Raw genomic sequence first — 26629 nt, forward strand, 5'->3', positions numbered from 1 at the left:
GGCATGAGCCACCACCCCCAGCCCACAACTCCTTATCTTAACCCAGCCATTCCTTTCTGTTGATTCGAGGACTTAAGATAATAACTCTTTCAACCAATTGCCAACCAGAACATCTTTAAATCCACCTATGACCTTTAAGTCCCTGCCCCTTCAAGTTGTCGCTCCTTTCCACACAAACCAATGTATATCTCACATGTAATGATTGATGTCTTAAATCTCCCTAAAACATATAAAACCAAGCTGTAATCCAACTACCTTGGGCACATGTTCTCAGAACCTCTTGAGACTGCATCACAAGTCATGGCCCTCATATTTGGCTCAGAATAAATCTCTTCAAATATTTTACGGGGTTTGGCTTTTTTTGTCCAACAGTCTGTCCCTGTTCCAGTGCCAACTGTAGCTTTATAATTAATGCTGATCATGGCAGCACAACTTCTCCCACCTGATTCTTTTCTAGGAGCATCTTTGTTCTTCTATATAAAATTTAGAATCAGTTTGCCAGGTTCCTTGGGAAAAAACTGACAGAAATTATATTGGAATTGTATTACATTTATAGATCAGTTTAGGGGGAGTGGATAGCTCCATGATTTCTTTGAATGTTGCTTCATTCCCATTTTCCCTATTGTATACTTCTGGAAATTCAGTTCAAAATTTTAGACCTAGCAGGGCATAGTGTCACCTATATAGTCCCAGCTGCTTGGGAGGCTGCTGGGGGAGAATACCTTGAGCCCAGGAGTTTGAGGCTGCAGTGAGCTATGATCACACCACCGCACTCCAGACTGGGCGACAGAGTGACCTTGTCTCTCAAAAAGGAAAAAGACATCCGAATCTCAATTATATTGTATTTTTCTTTATTTTTATTTTCTTTTTATTTTTTTGAGACAGGGTCTCACTTTGTCACCCAGGCTGGATTTGGAGTGCAGTGGCATGATCATGGCTCACTGCAGCCTCAACCTTTCTGGGCTCAGGTGATCCTCCCACCTCAGCCTCCTAAGTAACTGGGACTACAGCTGCATGCCACCATGCCCGACTAATTTTTTGTATTTTTTGTAGAGACAGGTTTTTGCCATATTGCCCAGGCTGGTCTCGAATTCCTGGGCTCAAGTGATCCATCTGCCTTGACCTCCCAAAGTGCTGGGACTACAGGTGTGAGCCACTGGGCCCGGCCTGTATTTTTAATTTTTAGAAGTTCTATATGGTTCTTTTAAGATCTTCTTGGTTATACCTACTATGTACCCACAAAAATTAAACATTTTTTAAAAATCTCCTTGGTCATTCTTTATAATCTCTTATTCATATTTTGAAGGCCCTCATCCCTTAACTCAGTATTTCATAATCTATCCAAAGTCTTTGCAAATCTGATTCTTTTGTCTGCTGTTTTTGCCAGTAAAGCTCGTACTGCCTTGTTTCCTTGCATATTGAGATTTAAAAAAAAAAAAAAAACTATTACCTTATTTATTTTTCTTGGAACTTTATCTTGGGAATTCTTTGAGGCCTGGTTTGAAGTTGTTTTCCTCCAAAGAGGGTTTGCCTTTCCTTCTGCCACCTCACCACCCTAGGAACACTTTAAATTAAATATTTGGCTTTAGAGTTTTCTGCCCCTACAGGTAACTGTGAATTCAGATGGTGAACTACAGGATTTAGTCAGACCTGAGGTGGAACCCTCACTCACTTACTATGTGACCTGGGGCAAGTCATTTAATCTCTCTAAATCTGTCGTATCACCTGTGAAATAGCAATAATAATACCTACTGCCTAAGGCTACTGCAAGAATGAAATGGGATCATGTATATAAATAAAGGCTTGCCTGGGGTTCTTTCTCAGCGGAGATCCTGCCTGCAATTCTCTTCCTTGCTTCCTTTTGCCCCAGCCAGTGGGAGCAGCCTGGTGGTGGTCCCCAGCCTCAGTTCTTCCACTTACTGTAGGACCTGAGTTATAGTGGAAGCAGAGTGCTTCACATCTCACTCCTGTGGCTCACTCTGCCTTTAGTTTTGAGATGACTGAGCCTCCAAAAGCCTTTGAGAGATACCTCTGCACTCAGTCTTGGCTGTGGTTTGGAGTTGTCTTGGAGGTCACTTGGAGCTGGGTAACAAGAAAAATGACATTTGACAGAATTGTTTTCTTTGTCAGATGCTGCAGGAATTTTTTGGGGAGTTTGTTGGTCATGATTGCTTTAAAAATCCTTTTTTTAAGTGGGACATTAGTAACAAGATGTTAAAATTGTTAATATTTTTTTTTTTGAGACATGGTTTCGCTGTGTTGCCCAGGATGGAGTGCAGTGGCATGACCACAGCTCACTGCAGCCTCAACCTCCCAGGCTCAAGTGATTCTCCCATCTCAGCCTCCCAAGTAGCTGGAACTACAAGAGCGTGCCATCATGCCTGGCTAATTTTTAAAATTTTTTTGTAGAAACAGGGTTTTACCATGTTGCCCTGGGTGGTCTAGAACTGCCGGGCTCAAGCGATCCTACTGCCTCCCAAAGTGCTGGGATTACAGGCGTGAGCCACCGTGCCCTGCCCCACATCATGTGGGAAGGGTGCGGTGGCTCATGCGTGTAATCCCAGTACTTCGGGAGGCTGAGGCGGGTGGATCATGAGGTCAGGAGTTTGAGACCAGCCTGACTAACATGGTGAAACCCCATCTCTACTAAAAATACAAAAATTAATCAGGCGTGGTGGTGGGCGCCTGTAATCCCAGCTACTCGGGAGGCTGAGGCAGGAGAATCGCTTGAACCTGGGAGGCGGAGGTTGCAGTGAGCCGAGGTCATGCCATTGCACTCCAGCCTGGGCAACAAGAGTGAAACTCCGTCTCAAAAACAAAAAACAAAAAACAAAAACAATGGTAGCATATGCTTTGCTGACACAATTATTTTATGTCCCTAGGTTGGTTATGTGAAGTTTTCTGACTCTTCCCTGCTATTTAGGAAGGGCTTCAGAGACCTGAATACTTAGTAGCCAGTGCAGCAGGGTTTCAGGGTCTGGCCTGGGGAGGGGAGGGGATGGGGAGGGCAGGTTGCAGCTCAAGTGGCTTTAGAGATGCTGAGCCTCTCCTTCTGTCCTGCCCAGGACGCAATGAGCCCCTGAAGAAAGAGCGGCTCAAGTGGAAGAGCGACTACCCCATGACTGACGGGCAGCTGCGGAGCAAACGGGATGAGTTCTGGGACACAGCGCCTGCCTTCGAGGGCCGCAAGGAGATCTGGGATGCCCTCAAGGCTGCCGCCTATGCTGCTGAAGCCAACGACCACGAGCTGGCCCAGGCCATCCTGGATGGAGCCAGCATCACCCTGCCTCATGGTAAGTGGGCAGGGCCAGGGCTTTATCCCCGCTGGAGTTAGGGGGTCACCAGCACAGTTTGAGGGTGTTGAGGAGTGTGGAGCGGTGGGGCAGGTGGTTACTCACGTATTCATTCATTCAAGCACCCCTTACTGAGCATGGACCAGGAGTGGGTACACAAAGAAAAAGAGACACAGTCTATGCTTGCCTAATGACATGACAGAAAGACAACAAACCTGCAAAGCAGTGTCACAAATGCACTTTGGGACCCCAGAATATCCAAGGCACTGACCTTTTTATTTTATTATTTTTTTTGAGATGGAGTCTTACTTGCTCTGTTGCCTAGGCTGGGGCTCAGTGGTGGGATCTCGGCTCACTGCATCCTTCACCTCCTGAGTTCAAGCAATTCTCCTGCCTCAGCCTCCTGAGTAGCTGGGATTACAGGCATGTGCCACCATGCCTGGCTAATTTTTGTATTTTTAGTAGAGACGGGGTTTCACCATGTTGGCCAGGCTGGTCTCAAACTCCTAAGCTCCAGTGATCCACTGGCCTCAGCCTCCCAAAGGCACTGACCTTTTATTGGGTTATTATGTGCTGGACACTGAACTAGAAACTTCCACTGCATTAGCTCACGTAAGTTCATAGCAGTCTTATGGGGCCATGTAAAGCAGAGGGTGACAGTGGAGCCCTAGAATCACAGACTTGAGTTTCTTTTTTTTTGAGACAGAGTTTCGCTCTTGTTGCCCAGGCTGGAATGCAATGGTGCGATCTCGGCTCACCGCAACCTGCGCTGCCTGGGTTCAAGTGATTCTCCTGTCTCAGCCTCCTGAGTAGCTGGGATTACAGGCATGCGCCATCACGCCCAGCTAATTTTGTATTTTTAGTAGAGACAGGGTTTCTCCATGTTGGTCAGGCTGGTCTCAAACTTCCAACCACAGGTGATCTGCCCACCTTGGCCTCCCGAAGTGCTGGGATTACAGGCGTGAGCCACTGCGCCTGGCCACAGACCTGGGTTTCAATCTGAATGTTTCCCTTTCCTAACTGTCTTGGCTTTAGCAAGGAGCTTCTCGAATTTAGAGCCTGACTGCCTTACGACTGTAAAGGGGAGATGATTATTAGGATTCAGTAAGATACACATAACATCATTTAGTCCAGTCCCAGCACTTAGTAGGTGCTCAAGAGACAATAACCATATTTCTCCATGCATTACGTTTTGCCAGTAAGGACACTAAGGCCCATGGAGAGCAGAGCTGTGCTATTTCATTCATCCCTGTAACCCCAGCACCTGGCACATGTGAAGAAGTGAAAAATAATATGCCAGGATGAACAAGCCAGTACCTGGTGGAGCTGGGATGCCAGCTCAGGTCTTCCTGACTCCAGCCCTGTACACCTGGTCATCAGGCTGTCCTAGGGAGATCTGACTGTGGGGTGGCCATGGCAGGTGTATTAGTCTGCTCAGGCTCCTGTAACAAAATACCACATGCTGGGTGACTTAATCAAGAGACATTTATTTTCCACAGTTCTGGAGGCTGGGAAATCCGGCATCATGGTGCTGGCCGGTTCAGGTTTTGGTGAGGACTCTGTTGCTGGCTTGCAGGTGTCTGTCTTCTTGCTGTGTCCTCACATGGGGGGCGAGTGGAGAGTGAGATAGTGCTCTAGTGTCTCTACAAGAACTGTAAGCCAGGGCAGTGGAGCACACCTGTAGTCTCAGCTGCTCGGGAGGCTGAGGTGGTAGGATTGCATGAGCCCAGGAGTTCGAGACTAGCCTGGGCAACAGAGGGAGATCTTGTCTCAAAAGAAAAAAAAAAAAAAAAGAACCATCTTTCCCATCAAGGGGTCAGAAGGTCAGGGCCCCACGCTATGACCTCATTTAACTTTATTTATTTCTGTATAGGCCCCATGTCCAAATACAGTCACATTGGAGGTTAGAGTTTCACCATATGAATTTGGGGGGACCCAAACATTTAATCCACGATAGTGGATCCCCAAGCTGACTCGGACAGCCCTGCCTCTCCCACAGGCACCCTCTGTGAATGCTACGATGAGCTGGGCAATCGCTACCAGCTGCCCATCTACTGCCTGTCACCGCCGGTGAACCTGCTGCTGGAGCACACGGAGGAGGAGAGCCTGGAGCCCCCCGAGCCTCCACCCAGCGTGCGCCGTGAGTTCCCGCTGAAGGTGCGCCTGTCCACAGGCAAGGACGTGAGGCTCAGCGCCAGCCTGCCCGACACAGTGGGGCAGCTCAAGAGGCAGCTGCACGCCCAGGAGGGCATCGAGCCATCGTGGCAGCGGTGGTTCTTCTCCGGGAAGCTGCTCACAGACCGCACACGTCTCCAGGAGACCAAGATCCAGAAAGATTTTGTCATCCAGGTCATCATCAACCAGCCCCCACCACCCCAGGACTGATGGGCCCACGGACCCCTGGGAAGAGGCCCCGCCTGGAGCACTAGGCCCCCACCCTGCTGCGGCCTTCCAGTGCTGTCATTTTCTTCAGGGGCCCTCCCCTCGGTGTGGCTGGTGGGTGAGCCGTGAAGGGACCCTGCCTTTCAGGGCACTACGCGCCACCAGTTCCCGGTACCCAGGGAGCAGGCAGCCACACACGGGCCTTGCAACCTTGTCAGAGAAAAGGCGAACGGGGCCCTCACCCTGCCTCTCTCCCGAAGCAGGTTCGAGCCACGAGGGCCAACCAGGAGGCCCCTGGAGCCCAGATCTGTCATCTGGTGCTGCCAGCTGTGCTCACTCTGGTTTTCTGCTCAGGGTCTGAAGCAGCTGCTGTCTCCCTCCTCTGCCCCCATCCCCTGGCTCTCCCCTGGGCACAGTGCCACTCCCTTGGAAGGGAGGGAACCACCCGTGAGCCCCAGGGCTTGGGAAGCCTGAGGCGGGCCTCTGCCTCTCCCTGCCCCCAGCACAATTGGCAGAGATGAGGCGGGTGGTGGACGGCTGGGCTGTCGTGGCAGGGTCTGCACAGGGCCATGTCCTGGCTGTAACCCAGGCAGTGGGAGGTCTGCAGCCTGGTCATGGCCTCCACAGCAGGTCCCTGTGGACAGACATATCTGCATATTTATCAATAAAGCCTTTTGCTCCTTCTCGCTTGCCTGGCATTTGACTGAATTCTCCTGCAGCTCTGTGGGGCCCCTGGAGCTGTTCTGGTATGGGAACAGGTGGATGCCTGGCCTCCCCAGCTGCTCTGGGCATGCAATCTCCAGCAGAGTGAGCCTGGAACTGCCAGTCTTCTGGGCCCTGATCCCAGCTCCCCTGGTGTCCTCATGAGTCCTCAGGAAAAGCCACTTAACCTCTGAACCCTCTTTGCTTTTCTTTAAAGCAGAGCCATGCTGCCTGCCCTGCCTCCTCCATCAGTTGCTGGGAGGATTAAGCAGGAAGACAGATGTGAAAGTGCTTGCAAGGCGAAGACAGCACCTCAGGAAGGTGGTCTGCTCCTGCAGCAAGAGGGGCTAACTTCCGGCCCCTGGAGACGCTGTAGCCATCGTGATGTTAAAGCAAAATCTCTGACAGATTTAGATCGTGTGTCAGAGGTTTGTGTCAGCTTCCCAGCAAGGGAACCAGAAAGGAAAAGGAACCGGTTCCTCATGCTTCCTAGGGGAATGCATGCATATCTGAAGAGAAGGGAATCTTATATAAGGCTGTTTAGCTAAGGGCGGCCACCAGCCAGGTGAGCCTTACAGAAGCACAGGGCTGGGTGTCTGCAGTTCCCTAGCAGGTTAACCTGGGTCACAGTGACTCAGAGCTCCAGCCTGCGAGTTCCAGGTGTGGAACTGAGGAAGTACAGATCTGCTTTTGCTCCAGTTGGGAGTATTTTTCCTTCTTAGTGAGCATGGGCAGCCTCCTGGCCAGGGAAGTCTGGCACTGTCTGGGCCTGACAGGGAAACCGTGGGAGGGTAGAAGGATCCAGAGTAGCTGCTGTTCCTCGCTAGCTGGGCTTAGTGCTTTCCGGAGACCCCTTTCTTGAAGCAAGACTCTGTAAGCCCTGCAGAGGACCCCTGAGCACTTACCAAGAGAGGAGACAGATTGGATAAGGTTTGTTCATGACTAAAAGTCACCCAGCCAAATGCAGTGATGCTTAACCGGGAAGCATGTGGGACCCCGGAGAGCCGAAGGCCAGCGTGAGCTGTGATCAGAGAGGGAGACAGCTGCCCTTCCTGCTACCACGGCCCTGGCCTGGACAAGTAGAGTGTGACCCTCCTCACAGGCAGCAGGGCCTGTCTGCAGGACAGCCTGGGAGTACAGAACTGTCCTGGGTCCCCTGTTTGGTTTTCAGGCCCTCTTCCTGGAGCTGGCTGAGCAGGGTTTCCAGGCATCCAGCAGGTGGCACTGTCATCTGGGCTGGAGCATGCAGCCAGCAGTTCCCTTTTGCAACTCAGTTGCCTTGGCTAAGGCCCAACCAGTCCCAAGTGCTCAGGACAGAGGCTGGACGGGCTCCTTCCTGCACCCCTGCTCTTGGGACACAGTGCCCTCCGGCTCTAATAGGCCAGGAGTTGGGGGGGCAACTGGCTCTGCTCCCTGGCCCTGGCTCCCCCTGCTCCCTGGGGCTGCCCGAGGTGAAGGTGACAGGTGGGGGAGGCAGGTGGAGAATTGGGCCAGTGAGCTCATGGCAAAGGCGCCCAGCTGGGCAGGGGTGGGTGCTCTGGCCTATAAAGCCCCCGAGGCCCTGTGGCCTGCAGAGGCGGTTATGGACGGCACCATGGAGGACTCCGAGGCGGTGCAGAGGGCCACAGCGCTCATCGAGCAGCGGCTGGCACAGGAGGAGGAGAATGAGGTGCGAGCAGGGGTGGAGGTGCCCAAGGGGGTCTGAGGAGATCCAGTTCTGCTGTCAAGGGGAGGGAGAGCCTGTCTGCTACACCTGTGGTGGGGAGGGGGCAGATGTCCCCAGGGGCCCAGTTGGGCCTCATTCCTGTCCCAGGGTATTACTGGCAGGGGGTATTGCTGGCAGCAGAAGACTGAGGCTTCAGCCTTCAAAATTGAGTCAGTTAGATGGGGAGCTGGGCTGGGCTTCCTAAGACTGCTCACCCTCCTGGGCCTTGAGAGACAGTGGGCTGTACAAAGCAGACAGCTGGGTGCTGCCTGGGACTTTCAGGAATGTGTGGCCCTGTGATGCCCCAGTGACTGAGTGGGAGGCTGGGGCAGGGGAAACTCCAGTAGTTGGCCAGTGAAGAAGAGAGTGAGGAAGGGATGCTGGGAAAGGAAGCATGGATTTTGCCAGCCTGCTGGCCACCCTTGGGGAGGCCTTTGGAATGTGGTGTTCTGGGCAATTGCATTTTCTCTGGGATAAGGAAGTGGAGCGGCGGCAGGGGGTGCTGGCTTGTCCTATTCTGCATTTTTTTTTTTTTTTGAGACGGGGTCTCCCTCTGTTGCCCAGGCTGGAGTGCAATGCATGATCTTGACTCACTGCAACCTCTGCCTCTGGGTTCAAGCGATTCTCCTGCCTCAGCCTCCCGAGTAGCTGGGATTACAGGCATGCACCACCATGCCTGGCTAATTTTTGTATTTTTAGTAGAGATGGGGTTTCACTATGTTGGTCAGGCTGGTCTCAAACTCCTGGCCTCAGATGATCCACCCACCTTGGCCTCCCAAAGTACTGGGATTACAGGTATGAGCCACCGTGCCCGGCCCCTACTCTTCACTTTATTTAAACTAATACTTCATCTAGTGTTGACTCTGCCAAGAGCCCAGAGCTGTAGAAATGGGTGGACCAATAAGGCTCAGACCCTGCCTTCTTTTTACCAGCCAGCATTCATTTTAGCCCATTTGTTTGTTTCATAGTCAACTAAGAAACAAGGCAAAGGGAAGAAATGACTAAATAGAGGTGTGAATCAGAAGTGGAGGAACACAAGGGGCTCATGAATTGTTCTGAGGGCCTTCAAGGACTCCTCTGTGGACAGGGCCAGGTGCAGTGGCTCAAGCCTGTAATCCCAGCATTTTGAGATCTGAGATCCAAGGTGGGCAGATCACTTGAAGTCAAGAGTTCGAGACCCGCCTGGCCAACATGGTGAAATCCCGTCTCTACTAAAAATACAATTAGCCAGGAATGGTGTCAGGCACCTGTAATCCCAGCTACTCAGGAGGCTGAGGCAGGAGAATTGCTTGAACCTGGCAGGTGGAGGTTGCAGTGAGCCGAGATCGCACCACTGCACTTCAGCCTGGGTGACAGAGGGAGACTCCGTCTCAAAAAAAAAAAAAAAAAAAGGGGGGACTCTGTGGACAGGAGGATACCTGAGCTGGGCCTTCAAGGGGACTCAGTGGAGTCCAGGATGGTGGAGGGTATTCCAGCCGCAGGAAATGCAGGAGCTGAAGTTTCCATGAGTGAAAGCGTGGCTGTCTTGAGAAAGTCTGGTAGTAGGGGCTAAGGCTGGAAAGACACAAGCCAGAGAGGGCCATGTAAAAGATATTTATTCTGTGGGCAGTGAGGAGCCACTAAATGTTATTGAGTGAGGGAGATTGGTGTCATCTGACCTATTTTAGGAAAGCAGCTCTGATGGCCCTGAGAAGGACTTGTTGGAAAAGGCTGGCCCTAACAGGAATGGAGGGGAGGAGATAAATCAGGTTGGAGGTAGATGCCATTCAAAAAAAGGAGTGTGACTGAATGAGGGGTGAGGAGGAAGGAAGGGTCAAGACCCCAAGGGAAGAAGGGATGAGGTCAGGAAAGAGCTTGGAATGAGCCCTGGCTGGGGCAAGCATCCCTGGATCTCTAGGAATCCCACTTCTCCCTCCCCCAAGGGCGTGTGCCTATGGTTGGCTGGTGCCAGGCAGGTGAGTCATGCTGCTATGCCAGTTCTGGAGTGCTGCCAATAGACACACAGACCTTCAGCAAGGGGACGCAGAGCAGTGTCTTCCGTTCATTCATCCAATAAATATAGCTACAGAGCTGTCAGGACACCAGTGCTAGGCCCTGTGCTAAGCATTTTACAGGCATTCTCCCATTTAATCTGCATAGCAATCTATGACGTAAAGTGGGAGCTTTGTGTGTTTCATGAACTCACATTCAATGCAGCAAACAGCTACTGAGCACCTACTGTGTGCCAGCCCACAAAGACAAACCTGAAATGAAGGGCTGTAGGGTCTGAGGAAGATGTGGGTGAGCATTAGAGTCCCCAGTTGTCTCTACCAGGCCCCAGCCTGGCAGGGTTCTTGGAGGAGAACCTGTGTCTAGCCTGTGCCCCATCCCCAGGGTGGGAGGGGAAAGAGGGCCCCAGAGGCCAGTGCAGGGGCTGGAGTTCCACTGTGGCGAGTTTACTGGGTTAGGTCATCACTGAGAACTTAAGGGTTAGCAGAGATGCTGAGTCTGCTTGCCATCATCCATTCGATCATTCATTCATTCACCAGTCACTAAGCACCTACTATGTGCTAGAGCCTGTCACAGATGCTGGGGACACCAAGATGATTAAGACACAAGCTGGGGAGCCACAGTGGCTCAGGCCTGTTGTCCTGGCGCATAAGGAGGCAAGGCTAGGCATTTGAGGCCAGCCTGGACAACATGGAAACCTCTCATCTATGTGACAACAACAACAAAATTTATAGCCGGGCGCAGTAGCTCACGCCTGTAATCCCAACACTTTGGGAGGCCAAGGTGGGCGGATTGCCTGAGCTCAGGAGTTCGGACCAGCCTGGGCAACATGGTGGAACCCTGTCTCTACTAAAATACAAAAATAATTAGCCAGGCGTGGCGGCATGCGCCTGTAGTCCCAGCTACTCAGGAGGCTGAGGCAGGAGAATTGCTTGAACCTAGGAGGTGGAGGTTACAGCGAGCCGAGATCACACCACCGCACTCCAGCCTGGGTGACAGAGTGGGACTCCATCTCAAAAAAAAAAAAAAATACACAAGCTGGCCCTCTGGATGCTCCCTGAGGAGCCCAGCCAGAGTCCCACATGCAGCAGTAGCTGCAGCCCCAGGTTATCTTTCATTCTTGGAAGAAGATGCAGTGTTTCTGATTAGGCCAGCACTGAGACCTCAAACCATGAAGCCCAACATGAAAGGGAGAAAGCAGTGGCTAACAGAACCTTCAGAATGAAGACCTGGGAAATCGGCTCTCAAAACCACCCTGAAGGAGCAAATGCGGGAGCTCAGGGAGGAATGGGAAAGGGGCCTGAGTGCTCTGTAAGGGTGACCTCCTTCCCAGCTGCCACATTGACTCAGGACCCTCCAACCTGGGCAATTGTTCCTGAACTCATAGCCACACAAGCTGCCTGGTGGGGACTGCAGAGATGGGAGTGCCAGCACATCACAAAGAGAGAAGAAGCAGTCCAGGAAAATCAGAGGGCAAATGCAGAGAAGACCTGGCAGGCAGTTGGACCTGGATTACAGTGAAAAGAAGGTTAAGACTTAGAGCCCGTTTCAGGCTGAAGGCTGAGGAGCTGCTGCTCCCATCGCCAAGTTCCCCTGAAAGCAATAGTTTCCAAGCTCTAGACTTCACAGATCAGTGAAATCTGAGAGAAAAAAAAAAGTATCTAACAAAGAGTTGCCAAATTTTATATTGCTGAGTAAGAACATTTAAGAAATAATCATCTCTCATCATAATTATTTCATCAAAGTGAATTATTTATTTTTAAAACTTATTTTATTTATTTATTTATTTATTTATTTTTTGAGACCGAGTCTCACTCTGCCGCCCAAGCTGGAGTACAGTGGCACGATCTTGGCTCACTGCAACCTCCACCTCCTGGGTTCAAGTGATTCTTGTGCTTCAGCCTCCCGAGTAGCTGGGACTACAGGTGCGTGCCAACACGCCTGGCTAATTTTTGTATTTTTAGTAGGGATGGGGTTTCACCATGTTGCCTATGGCTGGTCTCGAACTCCTGGGCTCAGGCAATCCACCTGCCTTGGCCTCCCAAAGTGCTTGGATTATAGGCGTGAGCCACTGTACCTGGCCTATTTATTTTTTGAGGCAGGGTCATTCTGTCTCTCTCTCACTGTCACTCAGGCTGGAGTGCAGTGGCATGATCTTGGCTCACTGCAACCTCCCCTTCCTGGGCTCAAGTAATCCTCCCACCTCAGTAGCTGGCACTACAACAAAAGCCACTACGCTTGGCTAATTATTTAAATTTTTTGTAAAGATGGGGTCTCACTATATTGCCCAGGCTGATCTCAAACTTCTGGGCTCAAGAGATCCTCCCACCTCAGCCTCCCAAAGTGCTGGGATTATAGATGTGAGCCACTGTGCCTGGCCTATTTATTTTTAGAGACACGATCTTGCTATGTCTCTGGAGCTGGTCTCGAACCCCTGGGATTGAGCAATACTTCTGTCTAAGCCTCCCCAGTAGCTGGGACTAAAGGCTGGCACCACCACACCCAGCCAAAGTGAATTTTTAATGCCAAAAAAGTAAAGAAAAAAATAATCTTGGTGCTTGAAAGAGTGAATATATTTAATCTCATGAAAAACTCAACTCTGATGGCCTTTAATGTTGTTTTGCAGGGATCCAGGCCAGTTAGTGGGCAGGTGTCTGAGCTCAGGGTTGGGACTGGGGCTGAAGCTGAGGTGGGGAACTCACCCCTTTTGGGGGCCCCTCCAGGGGCCCTGCTCTTGCTGGGGGCTCCCCAGGATCAGCCAGAAGGGCTCTGAGACCACCCAGGAGGATGTCCCTGTGGGGTGTCCTTGGTGTGGTTGGGGGAGAGGCTGCCTGTCTCCTCGGGTCCTGGAGAAGGTGCCCTCCTTGGATCACCAGAAACTCCGAGGAGACGCACGCCAGAAGCTGCCCATGGACTTGCTGGTGCTGGAGGATGAGAAGCACCACGGGGCTCAGAGTGCAGCCCTGCAGAAGGTGAAGGTAAGCCCGGGAGGATCCAATGTCTGCACCCAGGGGACCAGCCAGGTAGCCATGGCCTGTCTGCACCTCTCCCCACGTGGCCCATGGACCAGCAGTTCAGCACCCCCGGTAGAGCTTGCTAGCCCTGCAGAATCTCCGCCCCGCCCCAGAACTACTGAGTCAGAATTCCCCCAATCTGAGAGCCATCTAGGCCTGGAAGGAGGGATAGACCTTGGTTCCTTCTTTCTTAAGAGGGTCTTCCTGCCCACCCCACCCTCCCCACCAGCTTAGCTCAGAGGTCTCCCAAGCCCCCCAAACTCTCTGCCCAGCCTAGGGGGTTGATGGGCCATCCCGCGCAGGGCCAAGAGCGCGTGCGCAAGACGTCCCTGGACCTGCGGCGGGAGATCATCGACGTGGGCGGGATCCAGAACCTCATCCAGCTGCGGAAGAAACGCAAGCAGAAGAAGCGGGACGCTCTGGCCGCCTCGCATGAGCCGCCCCCAGAGCCCGAGGAGATCGTAAGGGTCCTGGGGAGGACACCGCGAGGGGACGGAGGGGGAGCCCGGGAGGCTTCGGATCGCTGGGACGGCCCGTGACTGCTGCGTCCACATCTGCAGACTGGCCCTGTGGATGAGGAGACCTTCCTGAAAGCCGCGGTGGAGGGGAAAATGAAGGTCATTGAGAAGTTCCTGGCTGACGGGGGGTCAGCCGACACGTGCGACCAGGTGATGCTCCTAGCCGCCCCTGACCAGCCTCCCTGTCAGTTGCCACCCCCACTCCGTTCAGCTCCTGGGTCAGCCCACTGTGAGCCTATTTGAGAGGAGGCACGGGTGTTCTTTGGATGGGTGGGTGGCTGGGGCGCTCAGAATGGGTGTCCCTTCCCCGTACGGGAATTGACCTAAATCCTTAAACCCTTTTCCAACTTGAATCACTTGCAGAGCAACAAAAGTCACATGTTTATTTAGGAAAGAAAGAAAAATAGAATCAAATAAAAATAGACCAGGAGCAGAAGATGTGGGCTCAAACCCCATCTCTCTCACTCACGAGTTGTGGGACCTGTGGCTGGGTCGGTGCCCTCTCCATGCCTCAGTTTCCTCCTCTGTAAAATGGCCTACTTCCCTCACAACATGTTACGGTGATCAAATGGAATATTAGGCTGGGCACTGTGGCTCACGTCTGTAATCCCAGCACTTTAGGTCAAGGTGGGAGGAGCGCTTGAGCCTAGGAGTTCAAGACCAGCCTAAGCAACAGAGTGAGACCCTGTCTCTCTCTATATATAGATAGAGATATAGATTTTTTTTTTTTTTTGGTAAAAGGAAAAAAGGAATATTAGCACCTCAGTAACTCAGTAAGTATTCACTGAATGAATGAAGAAACTATCAAGCATGTGTTAAGATATATTTTTGTTTCTCATGGTATAGTACTGTACTTTTTTTTTTTTTTTGAGACAGAGTCTCACTCTGTCACCCAGGCTGGAGTGCAGAGGCGCAATCTTAGCTCACTGCAACTTTTGCCTCTCGGGCTCAAGCAATCCTCCCACCTCAGCCTCCCAAAGTGCTGGGATTATAGGCTTGAACCACCACTCCTGGCCTATTTTTTTTTCATGGTAAAACAACGTGAAATGTTCCACTTTAACCATTTTAAGTGTACAATTCAGTGGCATTAATTACATTCACAATGTTGTGCAGCCATATTTTCTTTTTCTTTTTTTTTTTTTTTTTGAGATGGAGTCTTGCTCTGTCTCCCAGGCTGGAGTGCAGCGGCGTGATCTCGGCTCACAGCAACCTCCGCCTCCCAGGTTCAAGTGATTCTCCTGCCTCAGCCTCCTGAGTAGCTGGGATTACAGGCGCCTGCCACCACACCCGGCTAATTTGTTTATTTTTAGTAGAGACAGGGTTTCAACATGTTGGCCCTTGACAACAAGCTGGTCTTGAACTCATGATCTCAGGTGATCCACCCACCTCGGCCTCCCAAAGTGCTGGGATTACAGGCGTGAGCCACCGTGTCCGGCCGCTTACAGCCATATTTTCTAAATTTTTCATCACCCATCATACTTCTTTTTGTTTTGCCTGAAACTGCCTCTTTCACACTTCCCAGGGTGCTTTCTTGCTCTCGTATCCTGGGATTTGGCACATTAGTGGTTTTCCACCTTTGGTCTGCATTATTGTAGACTTGGACCACATGTCCTTTCTGTTCTTTAGACTCCAAAGTCTTCATCCTCTCAGTCTGTCCAACTACCTCCTACTTCCGAGCACCATGCTAGGTGCCAGAATACAAAAAAACAAAAAGCAAAACAAAACAAAACAAAAAAACAGAGCAGGGTTGGTTCCTTGGGGAGACTGACATGTAATCAGATCATTAGAATATGGAAAGATACTCACTGTGTGTGGCCTGTAACCAGATCATGAGAATATGGAAAGATATTGTGGCTTGAGCGTTTCAAAAGTCCAAGGCAGAAAGGAGAAGGGGAAAAGTTTATTCTTTCTTTGAATCAGTGATCAGTGTCACCTGTTCATTCTGGCCTTGTGCTAGGCACTTGGGGAGTCCAGCAAGACTTGACCTGCCCTTGAACACACTCTCACAGTTAAGGGTCATCTGGGCCCTAGGGAAGCCCTGGCCTAGAGGTTTCAAGGAAATGATGGCATTTGAGCTGCATCTTGAAGGAGTAGCAGATTTCGTCAAGCACTCCCAGGAAGTGAGGGCAAAACAGGCATGCTTGGCAGAGGAATCCGCCTGTAGAGAGGCATGGCTTGATGTGCCTGGGGGGCAGTGAGAAGGTCGGGTTCCCTGGGGCAGAGGGCTCCCAGGCTGGTCTGGATAGAGTATAAGGGAGCTGGCAGAACACAGAAAACATGGGGGCCAAGCACAGGGGTGAGAATCAAGCTGGGCGGAAGGCCTGGGCCTCAGCTTGGGTGGGAGATGGGCTCAGGCCTGGAGCCAGAGGCCAGGCCCTGACAGCCTCTCTGGGGACAGTTCCGTCGGACAGCACTGCACCGAGCCTCCCTGGAAGGCCACATGGAAATCCTGGAGAAGCTTCTAGATAGTGGGGCCACTGTGGACTTCCAGGATCGGGTGAGTGAGAGGGCAGGTATTCAATGGGAGACAGGAGGTGGGTCCAGCATTGACAGACACCCTCTCCCTGCCACCTGTGCCAACCTGAAGCATAAACAGGTTGCTCAAGTGCCAGACCCCACCTCAGTGTCTCATGTGACCTTGAGTAAGCCTCTTCTCCTCCCTAAGCATCCTCTGTGAGTCTGGCTTGGACCAGATGGGCCCTGAGTGTTCTTCTGTTCCACCTGGTCCGTTGCCCATGCCCAGGCCTGCTCCCTGTACCTTTCCCCTAGATATCCCTCTGCCTTCCTGGCTGGGGTACATTCCCCCTGAATACTTTCTTCCCTGAAGCTCTGTAGTTAGACCCCATCATTTCCTTCTAGCTGGACTGCACAGCCATGCATTGGGCCTGCCGCGGGGGCCACTTAGAGGTGGTGAAACTTCTGCAAAGCCATGGAGCAGACACCAATGTGAGGGATAAGGTGAGGCAAAAATGCTCAGAAGCAACAGATATTGGGGTGGCTGTGGGGAGAAAGGCAGGGGCCCAAGGGCAGGAAAGCCTAGGGGGCAGGAAGGTAGTGAGCTAGTCTGGTTTCTGGCTGCAGAGCAGGGAAGCTAAAGCAGTGTCCTACTGGGCCTCCCAGCCCAGGGATGGGTCCCTGCCATCCACACAGGCCCTTGAGGAACCACCATCTGAGGATAGGAGCAGGAAGAGCAGACAAGAAGGGAAGACAAGAGACTCACTGTCTTGGGGGCTTTGGGACCACTCAAAAGATGCAAGATTTGTTCATGTTATCTGTCATTATCCTTCTGTCTACCTATCTATTCATCTATCCGTCTATCCATCCATCCATTCCTCCATTTATTCATCCCCTCATTCATTTATTTATTTATGCACCATCCTTCTATTCATTCATTATTTCACATACAACCTTGAACAAGTGACAGCCTCTGAGCTTCTGTTCCTCATCTGTGAAATGTCTTGCAGAGTTCTTGTGTAGCTTAGGTGGGAAAACATGTGTAAATGAATTATTTATTCAACATAAGGCAAATGTCTTGTAAGCTTTTGCCATGTCCATTACATAGTCATCTCTCAATAAATGACATCTATTATGATTATTAAAAGAAGGGTAGAAGAGTGAGCAGCTGGGTGAGAGGAGAATCATAGAAGGCTTCCCAGAGGAAGTGGCATTTAAGGCTTTAGAGTTAGGCCATTGGATAGGATGGTAAGAAATTGTACCATTCTCTGCCCCTCCAAGGCTCAGGCCTTGGCACTAGGACTTGGAAGAGGGATTAAGCTGGAGTTAGGACAGCCCCCGCCTTCCCAGGGGTACCACAGTTCACGCCCCGTCAACCAGCAATTCCTGATTCCTCCCACCCAGCTGCTGAGCACCCCGCTGCACGTGGCAGTCCGGACAGGGCAGGTGGAGATTGTGGAGCACTTTCTATCCCTGGGCCTGGAAATCAATGCCAGAGACAGGGTGAGTGCTAGCCTGTCTGCTGCTCACCCGCCATGGGTGTGTGGGCAGCCTGCGGGCCCCTACAGGTGGTGTCCTTCCTCCTGGGGCCTTCAGGACTTGGCTCCTGAGCAGGGTCTCCAGCCCACCTCCCATCACCCTTGCCTCCTCCCACTGCCCACAAGGGCCATAGTGAGTGCCACACTGACTCTAGGAAGGGGATACTGCCCTGCATGACGCTGTGAGGCTCAACCGCTACAAAATCATCAAACTGCTGCTCCTGCATGGGGCTGACATGATGACCAAGAACCTGGTAAGCTCATTCCCTCCTTGATTCAGTCTTTGGCATGAGCACTCATACAGTGGAGGTGCTGTCCTGGTCCCTGGAGCAGCCCCCGCCTAGGGACATGTATCATTGGCTCTGGCCAGCACCGTAGTACATAAACTTGTCCTCTTCCAGAGCACCATTCCAACTGCCCGCCCCATTCTCTATGTGTGTCTATGTCCAGAGTGCAAGTGCAGAGAGACAGCAGGAGGGGCAGCAAGAGGACTTCCCAAAGACCCCCAAGTAGGCCAGAGGGGGTCCTCAAGTGCTGGCCCAAGGAGGCCAGAATCATGAAAGGCCAGAGCTGGAAGGGACCGAGCACTCAGCTGGCATGACAGTTCCTAGCACCCCATGTCAGCTCCTGTGGTCTTTGAGTTTTCTTAGGATCTAGGCAGGAAGTCCTTGGAAGGGGAAGGTGCCCAGGGAACACCTTGGACTAGGGAACACTTAGTCCAAGTTCTTCTTTGGGGCCCAGAGCATTCACAAAAGGAGGGCATGGGAGAGTCCCTCGGGCTCAAGAAAGGCTAAAGGGATAATGAGAAAAGCAGGAAAATATGGAGAAGGTATAAATGAGGGGTTTTCACCCTCAGCATTATTGACATTTAGGGCTGGGTGATTGTTTGTTGTAGGGGACTATCCTATGCCTTGAAGGATATTTAAGCAACATTCTTGGCCTCTGCCCACTAGATGCCAGTAGTACCCATCCCCTAGTGTGACAACCAAAAGTATCTTCACACAATGCCAGTTGCCCCCATTTGAGAAGCACTGGTGGTGTCAATGAGGGTACCTTCTGTGAAAGCCTTCAGGACAGTTAACAGATTTTCTCTTGCCGACCCCCACGCCCCGTCCCGCCCCCCCCCCCAGGCAGGAAAGACCCCGACGGACCTGGTGCAGCTGTGGCAGGCTGATACCCGGCACGCCCTGGAGCATCCTGAGCCGGGGGCTGAGCAAAACGGGCTGGAGGGGCCTAATGATAGTGGGCGAGAGACCCCTCAGCCTGTGCCAGCCCAGTGAATGCGTGCCCCAGCCCAGCCAGCTACCCAGCCCCTCTCTGTGTGCAGCCAGAGGGTCCTAAGAATGGCTCCCGGAGCTAACTGAGGGCCCAGCCTTTTTTCTGCATGATCCAGGAGCACCCACAAACTACCACAATAAAAAAGCTGTTTTTGCTAATTGCGATGTTCATTTCCACTTGTGTCTGAAATCTTTGGGAATGAAGGAAGACTGGGGGCAAATGCTGGTTCAGGGAGGAGGGAAACTGGGAGCCGGTTGGCCCTCTGAGCCAGCCCTGCAGCTTCTTTACTGTGGTCTCTTTTCCTTTCCTCCCTGCCACTCAACTTTTCCTGCCCCTTCTCACGTCTCCAGGGCCAGGCTTGGCCCCTGCATGGATTGACTTGGTAATACACTCATCCTGGCCCCCTTCCTGGTGCCTGCTGTCCTGTGGGGCTGTGTGTGGCTAGCACAGGCTTGTCACGTGGCTGCCTTGGCGGGAGGAGCCTGGTAAGGGAGCAGGGCAGGGGATGGACAGCCTGTCACAGGCAGCTTCTTGCCCAGCCTTGCCACACCTCCCACAGGGCAGGGCCTGCTCAGCCAATCAGCTCCACCAACCTCAGAACTGCCCGTGGAAACCTGGCTGGGCTTCTGGCTTCAGAGCTGGGAATTGTGGGAGGCGGGCCCAGATCCCACTGGAGATACCGAAGGAGATACTCTTTAGTATTGGGATCCCAGAAACCAGTCCTATATCTGGCCAGAGGGACACTGGGTTGTGGCATCTCTCTAGCTGCTATCCAGAAGGAACAGGGCCCCCTGGGGCCTATAGGCCTTGCCCCTGACCCTGGGAACACCCAGCTCAGGCCTGCCCCAGTGGCCACAAGTCAGGGAGGCCGCAAATTTTTAACTAGAAACATTGATCATTAATAGGGGGTTAGAAAGAGTTCAAACTAAGTCTCACTCTGGGACATAGACCAATTGTGCTTCAGGCCTTCTGCAGAGATGCTGGGTCCCCAAGTCTGGTCCTCTGTGAGGCAGGGGCTAAGCAGGAGCTTGTCCAGGAATGTGGGGGTCTGGGCCTCAGGGGAGGGGAAGAAGGTGGACATTGCGGGTATCTACCCCCCTGTGACCACCCCCTTCACTGCCACTGCAGAGGTGGACTATGGGAAACTGGAGGAGAATCTGCACAAATTGGGCACCTTCCCCTTCCGAGGTAAGTGGGGCTGTCCTCTGTGGGACCTGGGGAGATGTGAGTGGCCCTTTAGCCAGAGACCAAGGGAGGGTACACAGGCTCTGTCAAGCTGTCCAGGGATAGTCTGGTACTCAGTGGGTCATTTTATTATGGGAGAGGAACAGGGGAGACTGGTCTGGAGTCAGGAGACAGGCAGGAATCTCCACGCTGGCCTCTAACCTTAAGCTAAACCTCACCTGCTTCAGTTTACCCAGCTGTAAACTGTTAAAGTGCCTTTGTAGCTCCCAGAGTGATTCTGGGGTTGGACTGGATAATGGGTGTGAAAGTCCTTGTCAACCTTGTCACTTGGTGCAGATGTGAGGGCATGTGGCTGGGATCACGTGGCAGCCCAGCCACAGTCCCAGTTCCCTCCAAAGTTTGTTTGTACATTCTCTTCTGGACAAAGCCTCCTTGCCAGAATTAGTTCTCCTGTGACCCCTTGGCTCCTGTGACTCCTGTTGTGGCTCCTGTGACCCCATCTCTCTTTACACATGGGTCTCCCCAACTCTGAGGTTAGGGACCAGATGATATTTGCGACAATCAACATGTAACAGAGTCCCAGGTGCAATAAATGAAGGTAGAAGAAAATGTCAAATTCTGCCTGCCCTGCTCCGCCCATCCCCATTCCTTACTGCACAATCCCCTGAGGGAGTGCTCTCTGTAGGACCATCCCACAGATGGGAATCTGGGCCTCAGAGTGACATGGTCACTGCCCAAGGTCATTCAGCTAACACATAGCTGAGCTGAGGTTTGCACCTCGTCTGACTGCATGGCCCATGCTCCATTTTACTCCCTCGCTGACTCTCATTATAAACCCTTTGGAGCTGCTAGGCCACACTATTTCAACAGAGTGTCTGGTCAGCACTAGCTTTGTTGTGGCTGCTATTGAGGCAGTATCGTGTAGACTGTGGACTCTGGTTTCAAATCACAGCTCTGGAGTGAGCGCCTGTAATCCCAACACTTTGGGAGGCCGAGGCGGAGGGATCATGAGGTCAGGAGTTCGAGACCAGCCTGGCCAACATAGTGAAACCCCGTCTCTACTAAAAATGCAAAAATTAGCTGGGCATGGTGGTGTGTGCCTGTAATCCCAGCTACTCGGGAGACTGAGGCAGGAGAATCGCTTGAACCCGGGAGGCAGAGATTGCAGTGAGCTGAGATCATACCATTGCACTCTAGCCTGGGCGACACAGCAAGACTCCATCTCAAAAAAAAAAATCAAATCACATCTCTGGCACTGACTTAGTGTGGGATGATTGCTGTCCCTATCGGACACATGGGAGTGATAATGCTCATATTATGGGATGGTTGGACAAAAAAATCTGAGAGAATGCAAGTGAAATCGTGCTATAAATTGTGGAGTAATATACATTGGAAGGTACTGATTCCAATGGTAATAATGATTAAAATGACAGTGTGATTGGCATTGCAGCAAAGCTGCTTTGTGACTGTGACCCCTGGCCTGATGGACACGTTGATCATTCATAGCTCAGTACTGAGGGAATGTGCCCCTTCCTTGGGGACAATGAATGCCCTGTGGAGGGCCACGTTGAGCAGGGACACAACTGTTAAGTTTCTGCTGGTGCTTGGCTCGTGGGGCCTGGAGGTTTGGTGAGGTCCTGGTTCTCTTGAAGTGAGAAGCATTTTGAGCCTCTAAGTGAAGACCTTGCTTCAGCTTCAAGGTTCAAGGACGCTCTAGTTCAGGGTGGGGAGGGTGGACTTTGCATCTGGTGTTTGCCTGACACCCAGAGAATCCACAGAGACCCCCAGACTCTTTTCTGGACCCTCCCTTCTGGGCCACCCACCCACTCTTGCAGAGGGCATGGGGTGCCCAGGAGCACAGGCTTCCGTGGATTTAGCAGGCTGTGGGCTGCACATACTCACTTGTCTGTCTCCCTCGCAACCTATGCAGGCTCCAGCTCCCATCTGATCACTCACCCACACACCAGAGAGCCAGCGGGGTGTGGTAGGAAGAGCCCAGCATCTTGAGTTAGAGGACCTGGGCAAGAATCCTGCCACTTCTGCCAGTTAACAGAGACCTTGGGGAAACCACTTAACCTTTCAAATCCAGTCCTCATTTTAGAATAGGAACTGAGCCTTCAGGCTTCTAGCCACAGGGCCAATATAATCCTCCCAAGGCACTGTCACAGAAAACACAGAGATAGAGGGTCCCTTCCCTGCTTCCAGGGTGCGGCCAAAATGCCCAGGAAGGAAGACACAAACAACTTTAGCTCTGAAATCTGTGTTTCTCTTGCCCTGTCCTGGCCCCTGAGGTAGACTTTGCAGCCCAACACTCAGGCTGAGGAGGGAACGTATCACATTGTAAGGGCCTCCTGCAGCCAGTTAAAGGTCCTCTGAAGAGGAGATGAGGGCCAGGCACAGTGGCTTACTCCTGTAATCCCAGCACTTTGGGAGGCCAAGGCAGGAGGATCTCTTGAGACCAGGAGTTAGAGACCAGCCTGGCCAACATAGTGAGACCCTGTCTCCATTAAAACAACCAAATAGGAGGTGGAAAGCTGCCCTGGATGAATCAGTGAAGAGTTAGAGATTCTTCTGGAAAGCACTCCCTGAAACTGTGTAGCTTTTTTTTTTTTTTTTGAGACAGAGTCTTGCTCTGTCGCTCAGGCTGGAGTGCAGTGGCACGATTTGCCTCACTGAAACCTCCGCTTCCTGGGTTCAAGCGATTCTCATGCCTCAGCCTCCTGAGTAGCTGGGATTACAGGTGCCTGCCACCACGCCCGGCTAATTTTTGTATTTTTAGTAGAGATGGGGTTTCACCATGTTGGCCAAGCTGGTCTTGAACTCCTGACCTCATGGTCCGCCGGCCTCGGCCTCCCAAAGTGCTGGGATTACAGGCGTGAGCCACTGCGCTGGGCCTCTTATTTATTTATTTATTTATTTATTTTTAAGATGGGGTCTCAGTCTGTCACCCAGGCTGGAGTGCAGTGGCACGATCTCGGCTCACTGCAACCTCTGCCTCCTGGGACTAAAGCAATCTGCCCATCTCAGCCTCCCGAGTAGCTGGGACCAAAGGTGCACACCACTATACCCGGCTAATTTTTTGTATTTTTAGTAGAGATGGGATTTTGCCGTGTTGCCCAGGCTGATCTCGAATTCCTGAGCTCAAGTGATCTGCCTGCCTCTGCCTCCCAAAATGCTGGGATTACAGGCATGAGCCACCATGCCCGGCCCCGTGTAGCTCTTTTTAAAAAATCTTTTTAGCATTGCTAATTTGTACTGATTATTTGAATAGAGAGTATTCTTTTTCTTTTTTCTTTTTTTTTTTTTTTTTTTGTGACGGAGTCTTGCTCTGTCTCCCAGGCTGCAGTGCAGTGGCACGATCTCGGCTTACTGCAAGCTCTGCCTTCCAGGTTCACGCCATTTTCCTGCCTCAGCCTCCCGAGTAGCTGGGACTACAGGCTCCCACCACCATGCATGGCTAATTTTGTGTGTGTGTGTGTGTATTTTTAGTAGAGATGGGGTTTCACCGTGTTAGCCAGGATGGTCTCAATCTCCTGACCTCGTGATCGTCCGCCTCGGCCTCCCAAAGTGTTGGGATTACAGGCGTGAGCCACCACGCCCAGCCAAGAGTATTCTTTTTAAATAAAAATTATGAGCAGAGACTAGAGGAAGGGGTCATTACAGAAGGGCTCTATGGCCCTGAACTCACACCCATAAACACCTTCAAAGATGGACTTTGAATTGTTATTTCCAAATGAGGTTAGCCAACCACAGAACTAGTCCAGCAGGACTGGGAAGATGAGGTTCTCCATAAAACACTTGTGTCCTATTCCTTCCATACATAGAGTGGACCATGCTTTCTTGCAAAGATATAATATTTTGTATATATTAAAACCATTACTCTGCTAAAGAAAATATTTTGTTTAAAGCATCACAATGTTTACAACCCCATTTTGGCATTTCTTATTTTTTTTAAATGGGCTAGATGCTTTTGAGGGGGAAAAAAAAATACAGTGGCCCAGGCCTGTTTATACCCTGAGAGGCCTTGGAGATTAATTAGGCTTTTAGTTGTCTGCACCTATGGAAAGCGTGGCCAGCCAGCCCACCTGCTCACAACCCGAACCATGCCTATTTATGGGGGGGCAAATTCTGGGTTTGTAGGTGCCTCACTAAGGCAAGAGGTAGCAGCTACCATCCCGGAGTGGCCCCAGGGATCTAGACCCGATGAAGTCTCCTGTCCACTCTGCCTTCTCAGCCCACTGCTTGCCTCCCTGCCCTCAGCCCATTGTGACCTCATGTTAGTTATTCCAGAATGAACTCCTTCCTGGGTTCTTTTCCCTCTGAACTCTGCCCTGTAGTGAGGCGAGGGGCTGCAAATGAGGATGGAATATGCCAGGCTGGCAGCAGACATGGGCACTGGATGGAGGTGCACTGGTCTCAGATGGCTAGGAATGGATACCAGCCCAGTCAAGGGGATCCTTCTGTCATGGCCAGCCTGACCCAGCATACTTTGCCCCCTGGGGGCCACCAGATGGGGAGAGAGAGAAACCAAAGATTGGAAGATATAAAGGCCTAAGTTGTAGAATGGATTCCAAGCAGAAGGCAGAAGGACTCAGAATTGGAGAAGCGGCCCTTTCACTGAGCCTGGGGACAGCTGTCAGGGTAGGAGACAGGACCCAGGCCTCAGGCAATGCCTGCCAGGCTAGACATGAGGGATGCTGCGGCCTCTCCCCACCCCACTCTCACCACCCCACTCTCCCCACCCCACCCGCAACTGCCTTCCTCACAATGGGGTTCATTGTTGAGGTGGTGGGGGGCCCCTAGGGAGGGTGCAGCAGGGGGCCTGCCTGTCAGACATCCTTGGGGAGCCTGCCCTTTCAAGCATGAACCATACCACCAGAGATCACCCAGCGTGCTCTTAGCTCTGCCTGCCTGGTGTAGGGTCCTGGAGACCTTCTTGGAGCTCATCCAGCAGCCATCATGCAAGGTGGTGCTGGGGACTGCCCTCTTGCTAGGAGGTGGAGGTCTCATGCTGTGGGTTCAGAGAAAGAGGAGAAGAAAGGAAACCTCTGAGTGTCCACCAGACAAGGACAAGTCACCAGAATCCCATAAAGCAAAGAATGAAAGCTGGATTAAGTCCCACTTTAGCCGCCTTTCCGAAGAGAAGCTGGCCCTCGACAACAATGCCAGCACTAGTGGCAATGCTACCCAGACTGAGAGTGGGAGTGAAGAGGTCAGCTCCACGGTTCACATAGAGACCTTCACCACGAGGCACGGAGAAGTGGGCTCCGCTCTGCACCGGGAATCCTTCACCAGCAGGCAGAAGACATCTGGGCCCTCAGTGATCCAAGAGATCCACCAGGAGTCTGGAAAAGCCCCATCCACTGATGAGGCCACGTGGGCCGCTGTGGCTGCCTGCACCAAGGAGATTGACACCCAGGGGCGGCACCTGGCTCACTCCATGCTGCAGCGGGCCACAGCTTACCAGCACTCAGGTCACCTGGAGTCCAAGGACATCAACCAGGAGGAGCTGAGGGCCCTCGAGGAGGTGGAGATGAAGCTGCAAAAGAATTTCCTCACCCAGCGGGAAAACACCATAGCTGGTGCCAATCACACACACACCTTCTATGGCCACAGTCACCACAGTCACCATGGCCACCCAAGCCACCAGAGCCACAGCCTGCCTAATCACAGACACTAGATCTGTGACTTCTTGGAAGCCACCTAACCATGGATGGAGACGCCCCTGCCCCCAGCAAGGCTGGCTCACACACACGTCTGTTTTCTCTCCTATGGGGCCATCTATGCAGCCCAGGGTGAGATGCTGTGCCCAAATCCCTACTTTCTTAGGCTCCTCAGGGGGATTATGGGCTCTTTAAACTCCATGAGTGGGGTCTGCCACAGAAGATGGCCCCTGTTGGAGGGAGAGCTGGGAGGACACAGCGCAGGTGAGACAGACCCTGAGGCCCCTGAAGACCCACCAAGAGAAGACAGATGGGAGCAGGCAAGAGCCCCACACTGATGTCATTGCCTGGAACGGAGCCAATAAAGCTTTGTGTGCCTTCACTCTGAGTCCACGGGCTCTGTGGGCAGCCTAAGGTCTGGCAGGGATGGAGGGAGGGGGCTCCCTCTCCAGCAGTCCTCTGGAGTGGAGTGGAGAAAAGACCCCCGACCTGGGGCGTTTTCACTGGGCCTCATTTAAAGCTCCATAAAACAGCTACCCTGGTCTCAGGTTCTGGAAAAGGGGTACCTCCAGACGTCTCAACAACCCCAATCTGATGTTGCCAGGGAAGAGGGGAGCAGCCAGGTATTGGGCTTGGAGGAGAAACAGGCTTTCAGAGGAGAGTAACTAAGCCAGGTGGGAATGAGGGCCCCTGTCGTCTTGGTGCTATCTTTGCTCTCAAGTCATGTGGCATCCTACAAGGCAGTTCTCTCACCAGCCCCACCTGCTTCCTGGGGCCCCTTGGGATCCATGTTAGTACCTCCCCACCACCTAAGTCTACAGCTACTGAGTGAGCACAACACTTTCTTCTTGTTTGTTTTCTCTAATTTAATTTAATTTAATTTAATTTAATTTTAAGTTCTGAGTTAC

At 52.0% G+C, this 26629-nt stretch overlaps 4 protein-coding genes across 8 annotated transcripts in view; all 4 read left to right on the forward strand.

Moving 5' to 3' along the window:
- The window catches only part of UBTD1 (ubiquitin domain containing 1), a 71490-nt gene extending 65131 nt beyond the window's left edge, over positions 1–6359 (forward strand). For all 3 annotated transcript variants that reach the window (XM_063780965.1, XM_001146890.7, XM_063780964.1), the window contains exons 2-3: positions 3066–3293; positions 5293–6359. In XM_063780965.1, coding sequence (XP_063637035.1) covers positions 3119–3293; positions 5293–5678 — 561 coding nt within the window. In that variant the 5' untranslated portion in view covers positions 3066–3118 and the 3' untranslated portion in view covers positions 5679–6359. The remainder of the gene's footprint in view (positions 1–3065; positions 3294–5292) is intronic.
- A 1157-nt stretch (positions 6360–7516) lies between these two features.
- Positions 7517–19031, forward strand: ANKRD2 (ankyrin repeat domain 2). The gene is made up of 9 exons (XM_507964.8): positions 7517–8046; positions 12948–13049; positions 13388–13546; positions 13646–13753; positions 16002–16100; positions 16463–16561; positions 17462–17560; positions 17751–17849; positions 18726–19031. The coding sequence occupies exons 1-9, from the start codon at positions 7621–7623 to the stop codon at positions 18873–18875; spliced, it is 1341 nt and encodes a 446-aa protein (XP_507964.4). The 5' UTR covers positions 7517–7620; the 3' UTR covers positions 18876–19031.
- A 448-nt stretch (positions 19032–19479) lies between these two features.
- Positions 19480–26629, forward strand: part of HOGA1 (4-hydroxy-2-oxoglutarate aldolase 1) — a 28228-nt gene continuing 21078 nt past the window's right edge. The window contains exon 1 of one of the 3 annotated variants that reach the window (XM_001164461.6): positions 19480–20061. In XM_001164461.6, the coding sequence (XP_001164461.1) occupies positions 19851–20061 (211 nt within the window). In that variant the 5' untranslated portion in view covers positions 19480–19850. The remainder of the gene's footprint in view (positions 20062–26629) is intronic. The other 2 variants (XM_003312714.6, XM_009459053.5) reach the window with 2 other exon arrangements.
- C8H10orf62 (chromosome 8 C10orf62 homolog) lies at positions 24403–26103 on the forward strand. The gene has a single exon (XM_001164501.5). The coding sequence runs from the start codon at positions 24728–24730 to the stop codon at positions 25736–25738; it is 1011 nt and encodes a 336-aa protein (XP_001164501.2). The 5' UTR covers positions 24403–24727; the 3' UTR covers positions 25739–26103.

The sequence above is a fragment of the Pan troglodytes genome, chromosome 8 (genome assembly GCF_028858775.2).
Source record: "Pan troglodytes isolate AG18354 chromosome 8, NHGRI_mPanTro3-v2.0_pri, whole genome shotgun sequence".
NCBI lineage: Eukaryota > Metazoa > Chordata > Mammalia > Primates > Hominidae > Pan > Pan troglodytes.